General features: G+C 47.1%; 4 protein-coding genes across 4 annotated transcripts; 2 read left to right on the top strand and 2 right to left on the bottom strand.

The window, feature by feature from the left end:
* Positions 1-305: 305 nt before the first annotated feature.
* LOC115769722 (serine/arginine repetitive matrix protein 2) lies at positions 306-6,701 on the top strand. The gene is made up of 3 exons (XM_030714654.1): positions 306-1,548; positions 1,630-5,406; positions 5,465-6,701. Exons 1-3 carry the CDS (start codon positions 665-667, stop codon positions 6,474-6,476), a joined length of 5,673 nt encoding a protein of 1,890 aa, XP_030570514.1. The 5' UTR covers positions 306-664; the 3' UTR covers positions 6,477-6,701.
* A 1,873-nt stretch (positions 6,702-8,574) lies between these two features.
* LOC115769836 (alkaline phosphatase) lies at positions 8,575-11,215 on the bottom strand. Its single transcript, XM_030714810.1, has 3 exons — positions 11,056-11,215; positions 9,033-10,183; positions 8,575-8,969 (listed from the first exon to the last, which is right to left on the bottom strand). The coding sequence occupies exons 1-3, from the start codon at positions 11,159-11,161 to the stop codon at positions 8,631-8,633; spliced, it is 1,596 nt and encodes a 531-aa protein (XP_030570670.1). The 5' UTR covers positions 11,162-11,215; the 3' UTR covers positions 8,575-8,630.
* A 269-nt stretch (positions 11,216-11,484) lies between these two features.
* Positions 11,485-13,325, top strand: LOC115769783 (membrane-bound alkaline phosphatase). The gene has a single exon (XM_030714750.1). It carries the CDS (start codon positions 11,520-11,522, stop codon positions 13,098-13,100), a length of 1,581 nt encoding a protein of 526 aa, XP_030570610.1. The 5' UTR covers positions 11,485-11,519; the 3' UTR covers positions 13,101-13,325.
* A 1,376-nt stretch (positions 13,326-14,701) lies between these two features.
* LOC115769453 (collagen alpha-1(XVIII) chain) lies at positions 14,702-15,758 on the bottom strand. Its single transcript, XM_030714266.1, has 4 exons — positions 15,722-15,758; positions 15,553-15,660; positions 15,391-15,522; positions 14,702-15,336 (listed from the first exon to the last, which is right to left on the bottom strand). The coding sequence occupies exons 1-4, from the start codon at positions 15,756-15,758 to the stop codon at positions 14,702-14,704; spliced, it is 912 nt and encodes a 303-aa protein (XP_030570126.1).
* Between the last annotated feature and the right edge of the window lie 752 nt (positions 15,759-16,510).

Genomic DNA, 16,510 nt, shown 5'->3' with positions numbered 1-16,510 from the left:
ATTTATCAACGGACCGTTAAATCAATTTAAAAATGTCATTTCTAACTCGCCACTTATCGATAGTTGCGCTCTCAGTGGCTGTCAAACTTTAACAGCTGTTTAGCGGCATACTTTTAAGCTGTGAATAATGTTATCGATATAAATAGCTAACAATTTTATTTGAATACTTAGTTTAAATTACCCATAAATACATGAGTTTTTGTATCACTGCTGTCATAAATATTAGTTTAGCAGTCAGGTATTGTAACATTTTGCATTTTGCAATCGATACCATATATCGCTTTGCAGCCCTGGAAGTATCGGTATCGTCTGCGCAAGTCATGACCCAAAAATGAACATCAGCTCTTTGAAAATGCATAAACACTTTTTTACATGAAGTATTCAAACAAAAGCAAACTCAAAACGTGTGCACGTGGATGCGACGAAGCGTGTGTGCCGTACGTGGAGAACACAGGAAAGGGCGTGCATCAAGATTTTAAAGAAACAATTCAGCAAGTACGCACCGCACTGTCAATGAGGATGACCCACACCCGCACCCCGCTAACGCAAACGCATTGATTACTACACATTTTCATCGTGCAAGCAACGCAACGCGGCGCCGCCATTGAATCTAAAATCAGGCAAGTTCTAAACGAAAAACGTTTCCACATAAGCTTACGCAAAAATGTCGCTAATGACGCGCATCGAGGGCGGCGGCGGCGGCGACAGCGGCGGCAGCGAATCGCAGAAGACGCCTTCAATTTCCGAGGTCGCTGCGTTAAGCGATGAATTACAAGATGGTGATAATAGCCTGGAGCCAGGTGAACTTGTCACGCCACCGCATCAGCAGCCAGGCAACGCTAGTCCGGCACTGAAGAAAATGCTCGCCAAGGACTTTATAAGCAAGGCATTGCGCAAGCTGACACAAATCGATACGGATAACTGTGAGGAGAAGGAGCGTGCTATTTTGGAGCTGGAGGCCATCAGGCGCAAAGATGCGGCTGTCAAAATGGTGACTGAGAAGCCAGCGCAAACCTATCCACTGGAAAATGGCAGCGCTGATACTGTAACGGCGGGTACATCGACGCCCGCATTAACGGACGATGCCGATGACAGTGAAGGCTTGTACTCGGACACCGACTCCTCTGGGGATGACCAAAAGAATGTAGAGGATGTGCAGAAGGCGCGCAAGGAGAAGGAAGCCGAGGCAGCTGCGGCGGCAGCACCACCACCACCACCTGCCCCTCACCATCCCTTTCTTGGACTAAATCCGCTGCGTTTTCACATGCGTCCGCCGTGTTTTGACTTTGGACGCATGGGTTTTGTGCCCAGAATGCCGCGTGGTGGCATGCGTGGAATGCGACCAATGTTCTTTAACCGACTACCCGCTGCCAATCGTTGTGCCACGCCCAGGGGCACAACACCGCCTTCATTAGTATCAGCGTCGCAAACGTGCAATGGACCTCAAGGTCATGCTGCTCCATCACCAGGTTCATACGGACCAGCGTTGCCACCCGGTCAGGCCCAAGGTCAAAATCAGGTCAATAAACGCACACAGTCCGATATAACGTAAGTATAACGAATCAACAGGAGACGATATTGTAAATAATGGTAAACGTTTTGCATATATCTAATTTTGTGCTCACCCAGCTGGACAACATCGCAGCCGCCAGTTTCGTTCATCTTTAACCTAGTTACGGAATGTGGCAATGCGCAACACAAAAGCTGCAAGCAGAAAGAGATACAGTCGGCCAAGCCTAACTCCAAGGAAAATGCCGGCAGTGACACGCAAAGGGAACTATCCAAGGATGAGAGTAACCCATGCAAGGAGCCGGCAGAGGAGCGTAAAGAGAAGCAGAGGGACCGCTTTAAGGATAAACTTAGGGAACGTTCCAAGGAGTCTAGAATCGATTGCTCAAAGGAGAGACTTAAAGAACGCTCAAGCGACCGTTTTAGGGAAAAAAAGAGCGAACGCTTCAGTGATAGGCAGAGGATTAACTCCAAAGAGAGAAAGGAGTGCTCCAACGATAAGCAAAGGGAACGCTCTAAAGATATCAGGGAATGCTCCAATAATAGGCAAAGAGAGCGCTCTAAGGACAGAAAAGAGTTTCCCATTGATAAGAAAACCGAACGTCCTAAACAAAGAAGGGAGAGCTCCTACGATAAGCAAAGAGAACACTCCAGAGACAAGAGAATGGGCGACAAGCCAAGAGAACGCTCCAAAGAAAAGTTAGATCGTTCGATTCAAAAGCAAAGGGAACGCTCTAAGGAGAAGAAACGAGCAAATGACCGATCCAAAGAGAAATCTACATCACGCTCAACGGAAAAGCTTAGTTTAGAATCGAAAAAAGGACGCCGAGATCATTCTAACGATGGACGTAGCAAAAAGTCAAGACACCGCACGCGTAGTAGAAGCAATAGTCGCAAGTTAGAGATTAGAGCAAAGACGCCGCCAATGCCGCCACTGCCACAGCCCAATAACGCTGCTCAACGGGACGAGCAAGTGCAGCTAACGCCACCACCCGCTCCGGCCGAGACGATAAAGGCCTTCGATATATTCGCCGAATCGCCGCCAAGACTGAAGAAAGCTAACAGCCCAGCCAAGATGCAATCGCCGGCACAGGAAAAAACTACCGAACTAAAAACAGAAAAGCCTGCAGAACGCAGTACAACGCCACCGCTGGAGAATCTACATATGCAGCCCAAGGTTGTACCCATTCTTGAGCCACAAAAATCAACGGCACCCCAGTTGAAAATACACAGCGAGATTCACATACGTATTGGTGCGCTGCTCGAGGACAACGATCTGCATTTCGAGGCGTTGCTGGCCACCAAGGAGCAGCTTCTGCGTAAAAGCACCGAACACCGCAACAAAAAGGAAGCACCCAAAGAGGTGCACATCAAAGTGGAGCCCATCGAGTCAGAGACCGCATCAAGCAGTCGCTGGACAACAAGCGGCACACCGGAACGTAAAACGGCGCCGCCTCGGCATGCCAATCCCTTTAAGCGTGAAACAGTATTATCTGAAACGTTCAGTCGCCTGTCGCCCCCCAGGCGCCCCACAGATTCGTCGCGTCGCAGCATGCAACGAAACGGGGACAGGCACAGCAACCCACGCAGTGAGCGGGATTCGACGACGCTGCGGCACAGCGATCAGTTCGAGGAGCGTGTCATCAAGCAGGAGAAGAATCGCTCCAAGACGCCACCATTGCTCACAGCGCAACAAATCAAAGTGGAGCGCAATGCGACACCGCCACGAGGTGGCGAAAACGAAAGGGAGGTGCCAGTGCGCAATGGTGTGCTGGCTGCCAATGCGCCGCCGCCACAGTTTGCTTCTGAGATGTCTGGCAAGAACGATGAGCACAGTCCCGATACTGATGACTACATAGACAACTGGGAGAATGACGACTCCATGGCGGGTGGTGACAGCAGTACGCCAAAAAATTTACCATCCACAGCTATGGCACGCCTTAACGGCGACAATGATGAAGACTCAAATGCCCTGTGGAACGCCAATAGCACGCCACCGCCTAAAGCCAAGTTGCCACAGATGCCACAGCAAATGCCGGAGGTAACTGGAGCAGCTGTGCCCGATAAGGCGCTGATAAACATACACGATTTGTACGACAAGTTCATGAAGAGTATTAAAATGGGCGGCAATTCGAATGAAGCAACAGCAGCTACCACGGCGGAGGCAACCACAAATAGTTCCTTAAGCAATTCCACTGCCGAAGAATCTTCCAGCGACACAGATGCAACATCGAGCAGCAGCAGCAGCAGCAGCGGCAGCAGTTCCGATGATGACGACAATAATGATGATGACGACGACGATGAAGATGACGATGACGAGTCGAGCACAGATGAGGACGACAATGCTGAGCAGCAGGAGCAGAAGACGCAGCAGCTGATCGACCTGGAGGATGGAGACCAATCGCAATCTCAGTCAGCTGACGTGGACGATGCAGCAGCGGCTGGAAAGCTGCTGCTTATCCACAAGAAGAACAATGTCAGCAAGGATTTGCGCAAACTCAAGAGTCTCGAGGACAATTTAGCGCGCATTCAAATGATGCGTGAGAATTACGATTCGGGTGACGACATTTGCGAGGAGCTGCTCAAAATGGAATCGCTATTCCTCATGCAGCGCAATGCCATTATGAACAAATATCGTAAGCCGGAACTCAAGACGGCCAGCGAGGAGGAGCATCAACTGCAACAGCAGCAGCAGCAGGACGAGCAGCAGCAGCATCTACCGCCACGGCCAGCATCGCCAGTTAATAATATCTTTGATGCAAATCGTGAAGCAATCAAACTAACCATTTCACCCTTAAAACTAACACGCAAGCCAGCAATTTTTGACAAGGATGAACCGGATATGGCACCACAGTCGTCCTCGTCGCAGCCACTCGAAGGCAAGCTGACCAAACCGCCCAAAGAGATTGCCATTGTCAAGCCCACCATCATGGACACGCGATCCAAGCCCCTACGGCAGCAGCAACATACACAGGCGCAGCTGCAGCCACCGCAACACCACCAGCTAAAGCGATCACGGACTCGGGAGCGCTCCAGATCGCGTTCAATGTCACGCAATCGTTTTCGACGTAATGTCCGTCCCAGCCGCAGCAAAGACTCGACACGTTCGCCCAGCCCACGTCGTCGGCGTCCAATGCCATCGCCGCGTCGCGGACGCTTTGGCAAGCCACGCTTGGGCGTGGGTCGCAGTCGTAGCCGCAGTCTGAGTCGCAGTCGCACGCGTAGTCGCAGTCCGTTGCGCAGGCGGCGCACCAAGCCGCTGCCCGGACGACGTCGCAGCTCATTGTCGCCGCCTTGCAAGATGCTGGGCCCACGCTCACCGCCGCCACCAGCGCGACGTCGCTCCTATAGCCGCGAGCGTTGCTACTCTCGCTCGCCGCTACCATTTAAGCCGCCATCGCCGCCCATGCGACGCAGCTGGTCAAGGTCAAGGTCACGCTCGCGCTCACCCTCACGCAGACACAGCCGCACGAGGTCGAGAACCAGATCTAGATCCCCACATAGTCAGAGCTTTGCCGACTACTTTGTGGAAAACCAGAGCCTAGAGGCAGCTGCCTACTACTACAATATGTCTCTGATGCAGCAGGATGCGAGTGGCGAGCAGTATGACAGCTACGCGGCCTACGTGGACACCGCCTACAACATGGAGCAGGCCTACGCACAATACACCGAGTACTCGGCGACCACAACAACTGTACCTATGGACTATGACTATGGTGGTGGCAGCCTGGTGGAGCCATCAACTATACCGGTGCTGCGCGAGCTGCCCATGGCGCCCGTTGCGCCTGTGGCCGTGCAAAAGGGAAATGTGCTGGAAATTGTGCCGTCTATGGAGGCCGCCGTGGAGCTAACGAACGTGCCGGCTGTTGTGCCAGAGGAACCACCAGAGGACAAAAAGTAAGTCAACTAAAATTAAAGCCGATCTGAAGCCTAATCAAATCGTATTGCCATACAGCAAACCTAAGCGCAAGCGCGTCAACTTTGTGGACAATGTGCTGCCCAACTACGAGAGCGACAGCGAGGATCGCAAAATTGTGGAAATAGCAGTGGAGCGTGCTGTAGGTCAGTATCGGGAAAGATGTGCCGCCAAGGCGACCAAATTGCAGCGCACAAGGGAACAACTGTTGGCCATGCCTCCGCCACTGCCGCCGGTTGCTCCAAAGCCGGCGCAACTGGATAGGCCCGTTCTAGTGCAAAAGAAGCCCCGGTTCCGCTACTATCACTTTGATCCCATTAAGGGCGCTATTGTTAAGTCGCGCGAACGCATGCTACGCCCGTCAATGCCGCATCCACCGCCACGCTTTGATCCCAAGTACATGGCAATGCTGGTGAAATCTGGACGCCTGCCGATGCCGGCCTTTTTGCGACATCGACCACCACCGCTACCCGCGCAAGCGGATGCCATGCTGCAGGAGTTCTTTAGCAAGCATCCGCCGCCACCGCTGCAAAACGTGCTACCACATTATTTGCGTGGACCACCGCCAATGACAACGGTGACGGCGGCACCGCCACCCATTGTCTCACAGCCGATACCTGTGCTGGGTGCACAGAGCTATCCGTGCTATCCGCCAACCCCAACGCCAGTTGGGGCGCCCGTGCCCTCAGTTGTCACAATACCAGCGCCCGTTCCTGTGCCAGTGCCTGTGCCCGTACCCGTTCCCGTGCTGACAGCCTCGCCACTAACATCAACACCACCGCCAGCATTGGTGCCTCCGTACTTTACGCCGCCACCCCTGCCCACTTTGTCATCACATTTTACGGTGCAGCCCGTGCCGACAATGCGCGAGATAATGCCCGTGGACATATTACAGAAAATTGGGCCACTGCCCAAGACACTAGACCTGGATGTCGGCAACCCCGGCCCGGACGATGCCAGCACCGATCTCAATGAAGCCGAGACGACGCCGTCTATAGAGACAGCACCTGCCGACGATCGACCGACGCCAGCAACGTTGCTGGAAACCTAATAAGAGAACAACACAAATGCACGCACTCTAACCCCCCATCCCTGAAGTCAGTCTTAAGAAACCGGTTCGCCATTATACTCGCATGTACTTAGAACCACCAACCAGCTGGACACATCATAACAAATTAGCTCTAAGTAGTTATCTTGTAGGCCTATCAACAACCTAGACATATTATTTTTTTTTTAACCATCCAACGAGCTCCCTGCAATTATATCATATTTTGTTGTTTTTCCTTCACCTTTTTCTTAAATTCATTTTTTTTACATATATATTTTGTAAGCGAAAGGCATTTATTGTTAATTTTTTCTAGAACTAATTCTGCATTGTGTAACATTTAACATTTAGTTCATTGATTTCTACAAGAAAATAAAAACAAATCAAAAACTGTAAATAGTGCGAACGACTAGGAGCATATCGAGTCGTATTTAGTCTAAGCGACATACGTAATGTATTTAACGAAACTTTATACAAAAATTCTACAATTAAACGATGGTACATTTGACGTATGTATGTACATGTATGTACGTGGAATATTTTAAGTTGTTAATTAATTGGAGGGAGCTGAAGGATATTATATAGCGATAATGTAGCTGGAGATAGATTTGTACGGGTGGAATTGGAATTGTTCTGATATTGTTAAATAGTCGTCTAAGGTAAGGTACCTTTAACATACATTTAAATGTATGTGGACATGTATGTATGTATGTGTGTGTATATGTACATATACTTATGTGTTTGTATGTTTACATGCAAATGTGCATGTTTCCATGTATGTACACATATAGTTTTCGCTGCACAGCATTTAAAAAAAAAGTATTAGTAAATGTTGGCCTACTACTCGATTCTCATGAATTTAAGTAAGCTCTAGAGGTTTTATGCTCTGATTACAAGTGTTATTTTTGTTAGTCTTGTGTGTGCTCAAATGCTTATATGTGTATACATGTATATATATTCGTATGTATGTATGTATGTACCTTTGTTCGTATGTATGTATGTATGTATGTACCTTTGTTCGTATGTTTGTATGTATGTATCTTTGTTCGTATGTATGTATGTATGTACCTTTGTTCGTATGTATGTATGTATGTACCTTTGTTCGTATGTATGTATGTATGTACCTTTGTTCGTATGTATGTATGTATTGTTCGTATGTACCTTTGTTTGTATGTATGTATGCATGCAAAGGTTCCCACCAACATAAATCGGTCAAAACTCAACCGATTTTCATAAAGTTTGTTTTTTTGTTAATGTTTTGGCCTCTCGATCAATTTTGCATTTAAATCTGACACCATTATTTTTGGTCAAAATTCATGTAAAAATGATACCCTCAAATATCATATGTATAGCCATAGATCAAACTTTCCCATCCCATAACTCGGTCAAAACTCAACCGATTTTGAAAAAGTTTGGCACTTTGCTAATATTTTTGTCTCCAAATCAATTTTGCATTTAAATCTGGCAACAATGTTCTGGGTCAAAAAGCATGTGAAAATGGTACCCTCAAATATCTTATATAGTCATAGGTCAAAATGTTTGGCGTACAGATTTTTTAATTTACCTACTGCTGCGCTGCGAATTAAAAAAAAAGACACCCAAATATGTAAATGTTGTAAATGTAAATGATTTCAAGAATTACCTACCTTAAAGCAAGTTCATGCTCTCAATGCAGTTGTTATATTAAATAGTTTCGTTGCCAATCAAATAAACCTTAATCTAAGATCATATTTTCTTGAACTCTATTTCCCTCCCTCTTTCGCTCACTCTCTCGCGCTCTCTCTCTCTCTCTCTCTCTCCATCACTGCCAATTACTTTGCTCTTAATTTCATCTGTTCTCTCTAACCTGCTCTAATTTTTTTTTTCAGCTATCAGGATATATTTAAACTTTTTACCCTCATACATATAGATGGAAAATTGAATAATCTCTGGCGTGAATATTTCGGTAAGTACATGTTTACATACGTATACATACATATATAAGAATTATGTTAATGCAATCCAGATTTGGATTATAATATTAAAAGAATGAGTGTGATTTTCCCCTCCGCCCTACCTATTCAGATAATCAGTGTACAGTTGAATTGTGGACTTATCTTAGAAATTCTTATTTAAATCTAATTATTTATTTTGCTGATGAGAATAACTACTTTATTGAAACTAATTCTTTAACTTGTCCGGAGCAAAGGGACCAATGTTGGCCGCATAAGCCATCAGAGCGGGTATTGTCGATTGCTCGTAGTTGCCGGAGAAGAAGTGCTCATGGGGACCCGAGGCAAAGACGCCCACATCCTCGCCGCCGTGAGTTTCAGTTTTGAGAGGAACTGTGGCTTGGAACTGGAAGTCAGCATCCTTGGTATTCTTATGCGACAGGTCCACGCGGCCGTTCTCATCGTAGGTATTCACAAAGCCCGGTCCATTGGCATAAGAGAGTATAGTGAAAGGCAGCTCATCTTCGGCCTGATTGGGAGCCAGCGAGAGTATATTCTGACGACGATACTGCAAAGTAATCGGAACATTAGAAGGGAACTCAAAAAAGCGAGAGCATAAGAGGAAACCTACTGGATACCCATTGATGGTCATTGTGTGCGAGTGATCCGAGGTGACAACAATGAGCGTGTCCTCCTCAGAGGTGAGACTACGTGCCAGCTCAACAGCGCGTGCAAACTCTTCGGTGTCCTCGAGAGCCTTTTGTGCCTTCGTCGCGTGGTGGGCCATGTCAATACGTGCGCCCTCCACAAAGAGAAAGTAGCCCTGTTCGTTGCAACTCAGCACCTTGATGGCCGCCTCTGTCATCTCGGAGAGCGAAGGCTCTAGGTATTCCATGTGCTGGCGCATACGATCGCCATGGTAGGGGCAGTGGTTGACATCGAATAGACCCAACAGGTAGTCAGTCTTGGTAAGGTCCAGTTTGTTGAGGCCATCGCGCGACCAGACATAGTGCGCCTCAGCGCCTTGTTGTTGCTTATCCGCCTGCCAGTCCTTGATCAAATCGCGTCCGTCCTTACGTTTGCCCACAAAGCCCTCCTCATCGCGCATGCTCTTATCGCGGAAGGAGGCACGTCCGCCGCCCAGTATCACACGCAAACCTCGACCCACCGGCCATTCCACCAGCTGGCGTGCAATATCTGTATTGAGCTCCGCGCTACAGTTGCTCGACTTGATCTTTCCATCGTGCTCCCATTCACGATCGGCCACGTGTGCGTAAACACCGGACGGAGATGCGTGTGTCACCCTGGCCGTTGTCACTAGACCCGCCCACTTGCCCGCCTCCTGTGCCCACTGTGCAATGCTCTCCGTGTGTGTGCTCTTGTCGGTGCCCGCCAGGCAATCGCCTCGCTTCACCTGGGCATTCACGCCAATGGTGCCATAGTTGCCCTTGACACCGCTCAAATAAGCAGTCGCCGTGCTGGCCGAGTCCGGGGTGCGCTCATCCACCGCATACGTCTTGGAGAGGCCCACGTAGGGGAACTTCTCGAAGGAGACCTGCTTGCTGCTGTCGCCCATGAAGGCACGTGTTGCCGCTATCGTGTGCACAGACATCCCATCGCCCAGGAACAGTATCACATTCTTGGCACGATTCTCATTGAGTTTTTTATGATGCGACAACTTATCGGCCAGTATAGACTGGGCCTTATCGTGCCAGAAACGTGTGTTGAGCTCCTCGTCCAGTTCGACATAGTCACGTGAGGCACTCATGCGTGGATGTTGTTCTGTGTGGGGACATAAAGCAAAGTTCTCAGCGATAGGGACTATCAAATGGGTTATTAATATGTTCTAAACACGTGAGGTACTCATGTTTGGATCTTGTTTTGGGCGGATTATAATACAATGTACTCAACGATAGGGCTAATCAGATTGGTTATTAACCTATTCTAATTCATAATTAATAAGTGTTATGTTTGATAATAGCTACGATTTTCTAATGAACCAAATTAATCAATAATTTATAGTTCTCAAAGTGCTATAAATTTTGTTTGTTCATAATAATCTTAAGCAATGGTCTTTCCAATAGATAATTTAATTGCAGCTAGTATAGATTATACATAAACTTCTCATCTAACAAGCTCTCAGCTATTTTTTAGCTGGAATTAGCTCATTTGTCAAAACCAAAATTTGATGATAAATGCCTTTTTTAAAGGATCAAATAATGAATTGCAAAAGCAATTGTTTAGTCTTTGAATTCAATTGGCAAAAATATTTCACACACTGTTCTCGACAACAATTGATCAGTCTTTGATTTTAATTAGTTTGACTAAGCCAATCAATTGGCAGAAATATTTCAGACCACTTTCATTGTTGTTCACGATGAATATTCGGGGTTCTTACTGTGCTGTATCTGAATCATTCTCTTATATTTGTTGATCATATTGTAGCCATTTTGTTCACTAAGTAGCTAGTTTAGCAATTTTGCAATTGCAGCTTGAAAAAAGTAGCTGATTTAGCTTTGTGAACATTTGACCTTTTAAAATGTCAATAGTTTCCCTCTGACAACCTCTGATTATGTCCTAATTTAGCTATAAACCAGCTGAATTGACTGCACGCAGTTCGTTCTCTTCTCCTTCAATCTGATCGAGTTACTCACCATTCTCTTGCTCGTCGGATAAATCTGCCCAGGCCGGGCACGTCATCAGAGCCAGGGCCAGAATGCACCACGCTGGGTAATTAGCACTTTTCAAGCCTTTTGTCATTTTGCTAAATTTATATTTGGAGATACGACTCGGTTCGACTTGGATTCGTGCCGTCCAACAGCTGGCGTTAGACTGTTGAGCCAGCGTGGGGCAGACATGGTTATATAGCCTACGAGTGGGCCTGTCCATTATTCCGTAGTGTATATCATTTGTTATTGTGATTTGTTCAATCTAAAGTGCCAATCGCGCAGAATCGAGTGCTGATTTGACACCTGTGCTAAAGAAGTACCCATAAATAAATCAAGCTCAGGCGTCCTAATCATCACTTCACAACAATAGCCCCAACAGTGGTTATAAAGCTGACGCTCAGCCCGGTCGAGTGCAGTAGTTGCTGGACTATCGAGCTGACAACCTGAAAATGCAGACACTACGTTGCTTAACTGGTCTATGGCTGCTGCTGCTCCTGGCGGCAAGCGTGCTGGGCGGCGCAGTGCCTGGTCAGGTGCCCGAGGATGACGACGAAGGCATGCACCCTCATCTGGAGGACAATGCACGGACAGCACCTGAGCCCCGCATCAAGGCAGAGAAAACACACGAATATTGGCTCTCGGCCAGCAAGCAACACATTCTGGAGAAGCTGAGCTATGTGCGCAACACACAGCGGGCGAAAAACATTATACTCTTCCTAGGCGACGGCATGGGACTGGCTACCTTGGCCGCGGCTCGCAGTTACATGGGTGGTGAGGAGCTGAAGCTCGCCTTTGAGGAGTTCCCCTATACGGGCCTCTCCAAGACCTACTGTGTGGACAAAATTGTGCCTGACTCGGCGTCCACGTCTACGTCGTATCTGTGCGGCGTGAAAGCCAACTATGGCACCATCGGCGTCAATGCACACATCAAGCGTGGCGACTGTGTGGCCATGGCGAACCAAACGAATCACGTCTTCTCTGTGGCCAAATGGGCAATGGATGCGGGCAAAGCCGCCGGATTGGTGACCACCACACGTGTCACCCATGCCTCGCCGTCGGGCGTGTATGCGCATACCGCCGACCGTGAATGGGAGAACAATGCCGTGCTTGAAGAGGCTTGCGGTGAACAGGCTAAGGGTCTGGACGACATTGCGGTGCAGCTGATCCATGGCGAGGTGGGCAGCAAGCTGAAGGTGATGCTCGGCGGCGGCAGACGTAACTTTATGGATCCCCAGTTCTATGACAAGGGCCGACGCACTGACGGACGCAATCTGGTCGAGGAATTCGAGGCCATGTCCGAGCGCAACACCTATGTGAAGAACCGCAAGAAGCTGCTGAAGGTGAATGCCACCGAAACGGATCGCCTGTTGGGCCTGTTCACCAAGAGCCATATGCACTATCATCTCGAGCAGCTGGCCGATCCGGAGAATACTGAGCCCACGCTGGAGGAGATGACAGAGAAGGCGATTGAAATGCTGGAGACCGAAGAGAATGGCTACTTCCTGTTTGTGGAGGGCGGTAAAATTGATATCAGCCATCATGATACCATGGCGCGCATTGCGCTGGACGAGACCGCGGAGCTGTCCAAGGCTGTGGCACGTGCGCGCAAAATGACCAGCGAGAAGGACACCCTGATTGTGGTTACATCAGATCATTCGCACACCTTCAGCCTAGGCGGCTACCAGAAGCGTGGCAGTGACATCTTTGGCAAGGCCAAGTCCAAGGGCACCGATGGCAAGCCCTATCTGGCCCTGAGCTATGCCAATGGCAAAAGCTTTGAGACCTATTACAATACGCAGACGCATGAGCGTGTGGATCTCATGACGCTGTTCGCGGAGGACCCAGATCCGGCCCAGCTGTTCCCGGCCACAGCTCCACTGGAGTCGGAGACGCATGGCGGCGAGGATGTTGGCGTCTTTGCTTCCGGTCCTTGGGCTCATCTCTTCACCGGCGTGTACGAGCAGAACACCATTCCACATATGTTGGCCTATGCCGCGTGCGTAGGCGATGGACAGAAAGCCTGTGATTGATTGACAGCTTGAATGACCCTTAATTTTAATTAAAAGTCGTGCTCCTTGGAGGCGATAGCAAACGATTCTCACGTACGCCTTATCATTAAGTGAATACTCAAAGATTGCTGTGGGTGTATTATGAACGTCATCAAATTGGGCTTCAGATTTGATTGTACTTACGGGATTTCGGCGCAGATAATATATTCCTATCTTCAAATAAAGTGTACCCAAATATGTATATTATATATGGATTTTGCGCAGAAGCATATTACGAGTACTTACTTTTAGAAGATAAACCCGTTCTCCAAAACGAATAGACTTCCATGACATGGCGTTAATCGGTTCTTGGAACTTCCTCACTCCAAAGGCTGATTCTATTATGGGACTTTTTATATTAAAAAGAAAAAGACAATTGCAGTAGAATTTTTTGACAGCATTGATCTTTTGTTCGATTTATTAATTTCTTAAGAGTTATGGGCTTGAATAAGACATATATGAGAATACGTAAAACTGGACATAATGACTTCTTGTGAATGAATCTAACAGGCAGTATGAGACTTACCGGATGCCAAGTGTATAACTACATAAGGTTAAGATCAATAGTCGATCAATAGTCATCAAGTATATTTGTCTGATTCTAGTTAAATCGGATCTGTTTCTGGGCCATCAACAAGAAACTTTGCATATGTCCGCCTTTCAGATCGAACCGCTATGCATATCATATGGCTGTCATAGAAATGATCCGTCATATATTAGGTTCTTCCATAAAAAAACATTTTTGTTGTTCAAGATAACCTGACCAAGCTTGGCACTGGCGAATTTTACTATTTATCAGTTTAGGGCTACTTTATCATTTAGCTTCATAGAAAGAACTGTTCAAAAACTCACAAACGCAATTTTTTATGGAAAAATATTCTCTTTTTCGAGATATATTCATAAAATTCTGTAATGTACGATACGATTTTATAATCTACTAATTTTCTTTATATTATTATTATATTCTCTTCATATCTGTCAAATCGTATCTATCCAGACTATATGAATATTCTTAAAGGAAAAATCGTTTGTTAATAAAACATTTCTCTGCTTTATGAATTTATACAAGACCTGAAGATTCTAGATCTTTCTTGCTTGGATTTTGTCTATATACACTTATACTTATATAGAATCCATATGCAGTTCGAAGCTGCGTAGAGGGTATCTTCTAGTTGGGCAGTTCTAAATAGTGCACTCCTTCTTGTGCTTATCATGATATTCTATCGCAGCTGTATGTTATATACGCTTGATTCCCTGATTATAGTCAATCTGAACTATTAAATTGTCATGATTGTAAATTAAATATTTAAGACTTGGTACTAATTTGTTTTGAACAAACAACTTTCTAAATCTTATCGGTTGCTGTAAACTACACGGAATTCGGATTAAAATGATTAGTTTCATAAATCCATAACTGTTTTTTATATAATAAGTATATACTTATATAAGAACTCGGTTATTTGTATTTCCCACTTTTGAGAAAATATTAAACTGGCTCTCCTAATTATTTTGCAATAACAGTAATTTTAGAAATTATCAGTACGGTTTTATTATAATAAAGGTCTTCAGGTGTTACTTAGTGTCTATAGAATAACGGCGTATCGCTGATCGACCGTGGGTGGCTGTATCAGGGAGGCATACTTATCCCTCAGATCGACCAGTGCTCGCTGGAAGCTGTCCATGCTGTTCTCCAGTTGGTTGGCGGTGGCCTGCTCGGAGCTGGCAGCGCTGATGACAGGCGGCTCACCCAGCAGCAGGACACGGCGCCAATCGTTGGCCTCAGAGTTGCCACGCAGCGAATCCTTGCGCTCCGAATTCGTTGCAGCCGCTGCAAACATGGCCTCATCCAGGCCGTCGGGCTGATCGTCGGGCGTAGGCGCTGTGGGCCCTGGCCGCGGATTTGGTGGCGTTATCCCAGTCGTTGAGGCGGCGGTGGGCACGGCCGCTTGTTGTGCGAGCTGCTCTTGGAAATTATGCGGTAGAATCTCATTGAGATCATTTTTGGGATTCTCGATGCGCAATAATTGGCCATCGGGAGTGATGCGGAAGAGCTGGGCGCGTCCATTAACGCCGGATGGTATGATTATAAGATTGCCAATAGCGGAGGATATGCCCTGACCGAAAGCTCCGCCGCCTCCTCCTCCTCCTCCTCCCCCACCTGGTCCAAAACCTGGTCCGAATCCTGGTCCAAATCCTGGTCCGAATCCTGGTCCAAATCCTGGTCCGATTCCTGGCCCGACTCCAGGTCCCATTCCTGGTCGTGGTCCATAACCACTATATGGGCAGGGGAAGCAGTAGCCCGGCGGTCCCGGCGGTCCAGGCAAGCCTCTAGGACCAATTATAGGCTGAATGTTGGGATTAAATGGTGGCATAGGTGGATAGCCCCATAGGCCACCACCACCACCTACACCAACGCCACCACCACCAACTCCACCAACACTACCAAAGCCAGCACCTGGAGGTCCTGGCGGTCCCGGTGGTCCTCGAGGACCCGGTTCACAATTACAGTTCAACAACGAGGCGCTGGTCGTGGAGCAAATACCTTTAAGATTTGGAAATACTTCACTTGGATGATTATTAAACAAAGCGTCCTCGTAACCTACCCAGCAGCAGAGCAGCCAGAAGGCTATGCGATGCCATGATCTCTCAGTATGGTCTATTCCAACAGCATCTGCAGACTGACTTGAGGCAAGATCAAATCATTGGTATTTATACCGAGAGCTGGGGTCTAAAGAATTTTCAGAGCTATTCTTAATGATATTCGATGCGAGTGGAAATCGGTTTCCAAACATTTTCATGTGCATATAAATGAGTGAAATGTGTGGAGAGACCCAAAACGTATTATCCAGGTGGGCTGCTGGCCCATAACTGTTCTCGCATAAGATAATCGTTAAACATACTTAAAAGAACTAGTTAGTCAGCCAGAGAGAGGGAAACTGATATACAGTGGGTTGTGCCATCGCCAGCATCTTGACATCTATGGTTGTTTATGTCGGAAAACATGCCCATGCTGTGGCTCAAATTCGGTCGCTTCTATTCTTGAGCCATGTCACTCGTTTCGTGTCAATCAGTCCATAAAATTTGTTGCTGACTTGATGTTTATTACAGTACGGGCATGAGGGAAAAAAAATAAAATAAAATAAATAATAATACCCTAGCGAAGAGATCTTGATTTTAGAACCTGGTGGGCTTGATGTCATTGATTGTGAATGAAATTGATTGAGCAGACACTTTTCCTCAGGTCTTCAAGCGTTAACCGTTATCTAATACACATACATATGTATTTCGAAGGTAGAGAGGAAAAGCCAACACGAAAACCCAAACGCACTTTTCATTAGCATAAATTAATGCAAACATGTTCGCGCCCCGAATTTAATGAGTCGCCTATTCAA

This window comes from Drosophila novamexicana, unplaced genomic scaffold (assembly GCF_003285875.2).
Source record: "Drosophila novamexicana strain 15010-1031.04,08,12 unplaced genomic scaffold, DnovRS2.1 tig00004554-arrow-pilon, whole genome shotgun sequence".
NCBI lineage: Eukaryota > Metazoa > Arthropoda > Insecta > Diptera > Drosophilidae > Drosophila > Drosophila novamexicana.
This window is presented reverse-complemented; position numbering and strand designations above follow the sequence as displayed.

What these genes read in the sequence shown, in the direction of transcription:
- LOC115769836 (XM_030714810.1), bottom strand. Translation starts at nt 11,161, where the DNA reads ATGACAAAAGGCTTGAAAAGTGCTAATTACCCAGCGTGGTGCATTCTG. An exon ending in ATCCGACGAGCAAGAGAATG is followed by an intron (nt 10,184 to 11,055) that starts GTGAGTAACTCG and finishes GTCCCCACACAG; the next exon opens with AACAACATCCACGCATGAGT. An exon ending in TGACCATCAATGGGTATCCA is followed by an intron (nt 8,970 to 9,032) that starts GTAGGTTTCCTC and finishes ATTACTTTGCAG; the next exon opens with TATCGTCGTCAGAATATACT.
- LOC115769783 (XM_030714750.1), top strand. Translation starts at nt 11,520, where the DNA reads ATGCAGACACTACGTTGCTTAACTGGTCTATGGCTGCTGCTGCTCCTG.
- LOC115769722 (XM_030714654.1), top strand. Translation starts at nt 665, where the DNA reads ATGTCGCTAATGACGCGCATCGAGGGCGGCGGCGGCGGCGACAGCGGC. An exon ending in CGCACACAGTCCGATATAAC is followed by an intron (nt 1,549 to 1,629) that starts GTAAGTATAACG and finishes GTGCTCACCCAG; the next exon opens with CTGGACAACATCGCAGCCGC. An exon ending in GAACCACCAGAGGACAAAAA is followed by an intron (nt 5,407 to 5,464) that starts GTAAGTCAACTA and finishes ATTGCCATACAG; the next exon opens with CAAACCTAAGCGCAAGCGCG.
- LOC115769453 (XM_030714266.1), bottom strand. Translation starts at nt 15,758, where the DNA reads ATGGCATCGCATAGCCTTCTGGCTGCTCTGCTGCTGG. An exon ending in TCTGGCTGCTCTGCTGCTGG is followed by an intron (nt 15,661 to 15,721) that starts GTAGGTTACGAG and finishes CAAATCTTAAAG; the next exon opens with GTATTTGCTCCACGACCAGC. An exon ending in TGCTGGCTTTGGTAGTGTTG is followed by an intron (nt 15,523 to 15,552) that starts GTGGAGTTGGTG and finishes GCGTTGGTGTAG; the next exon opens with GTGGTGGTGGTGGCCTATGG.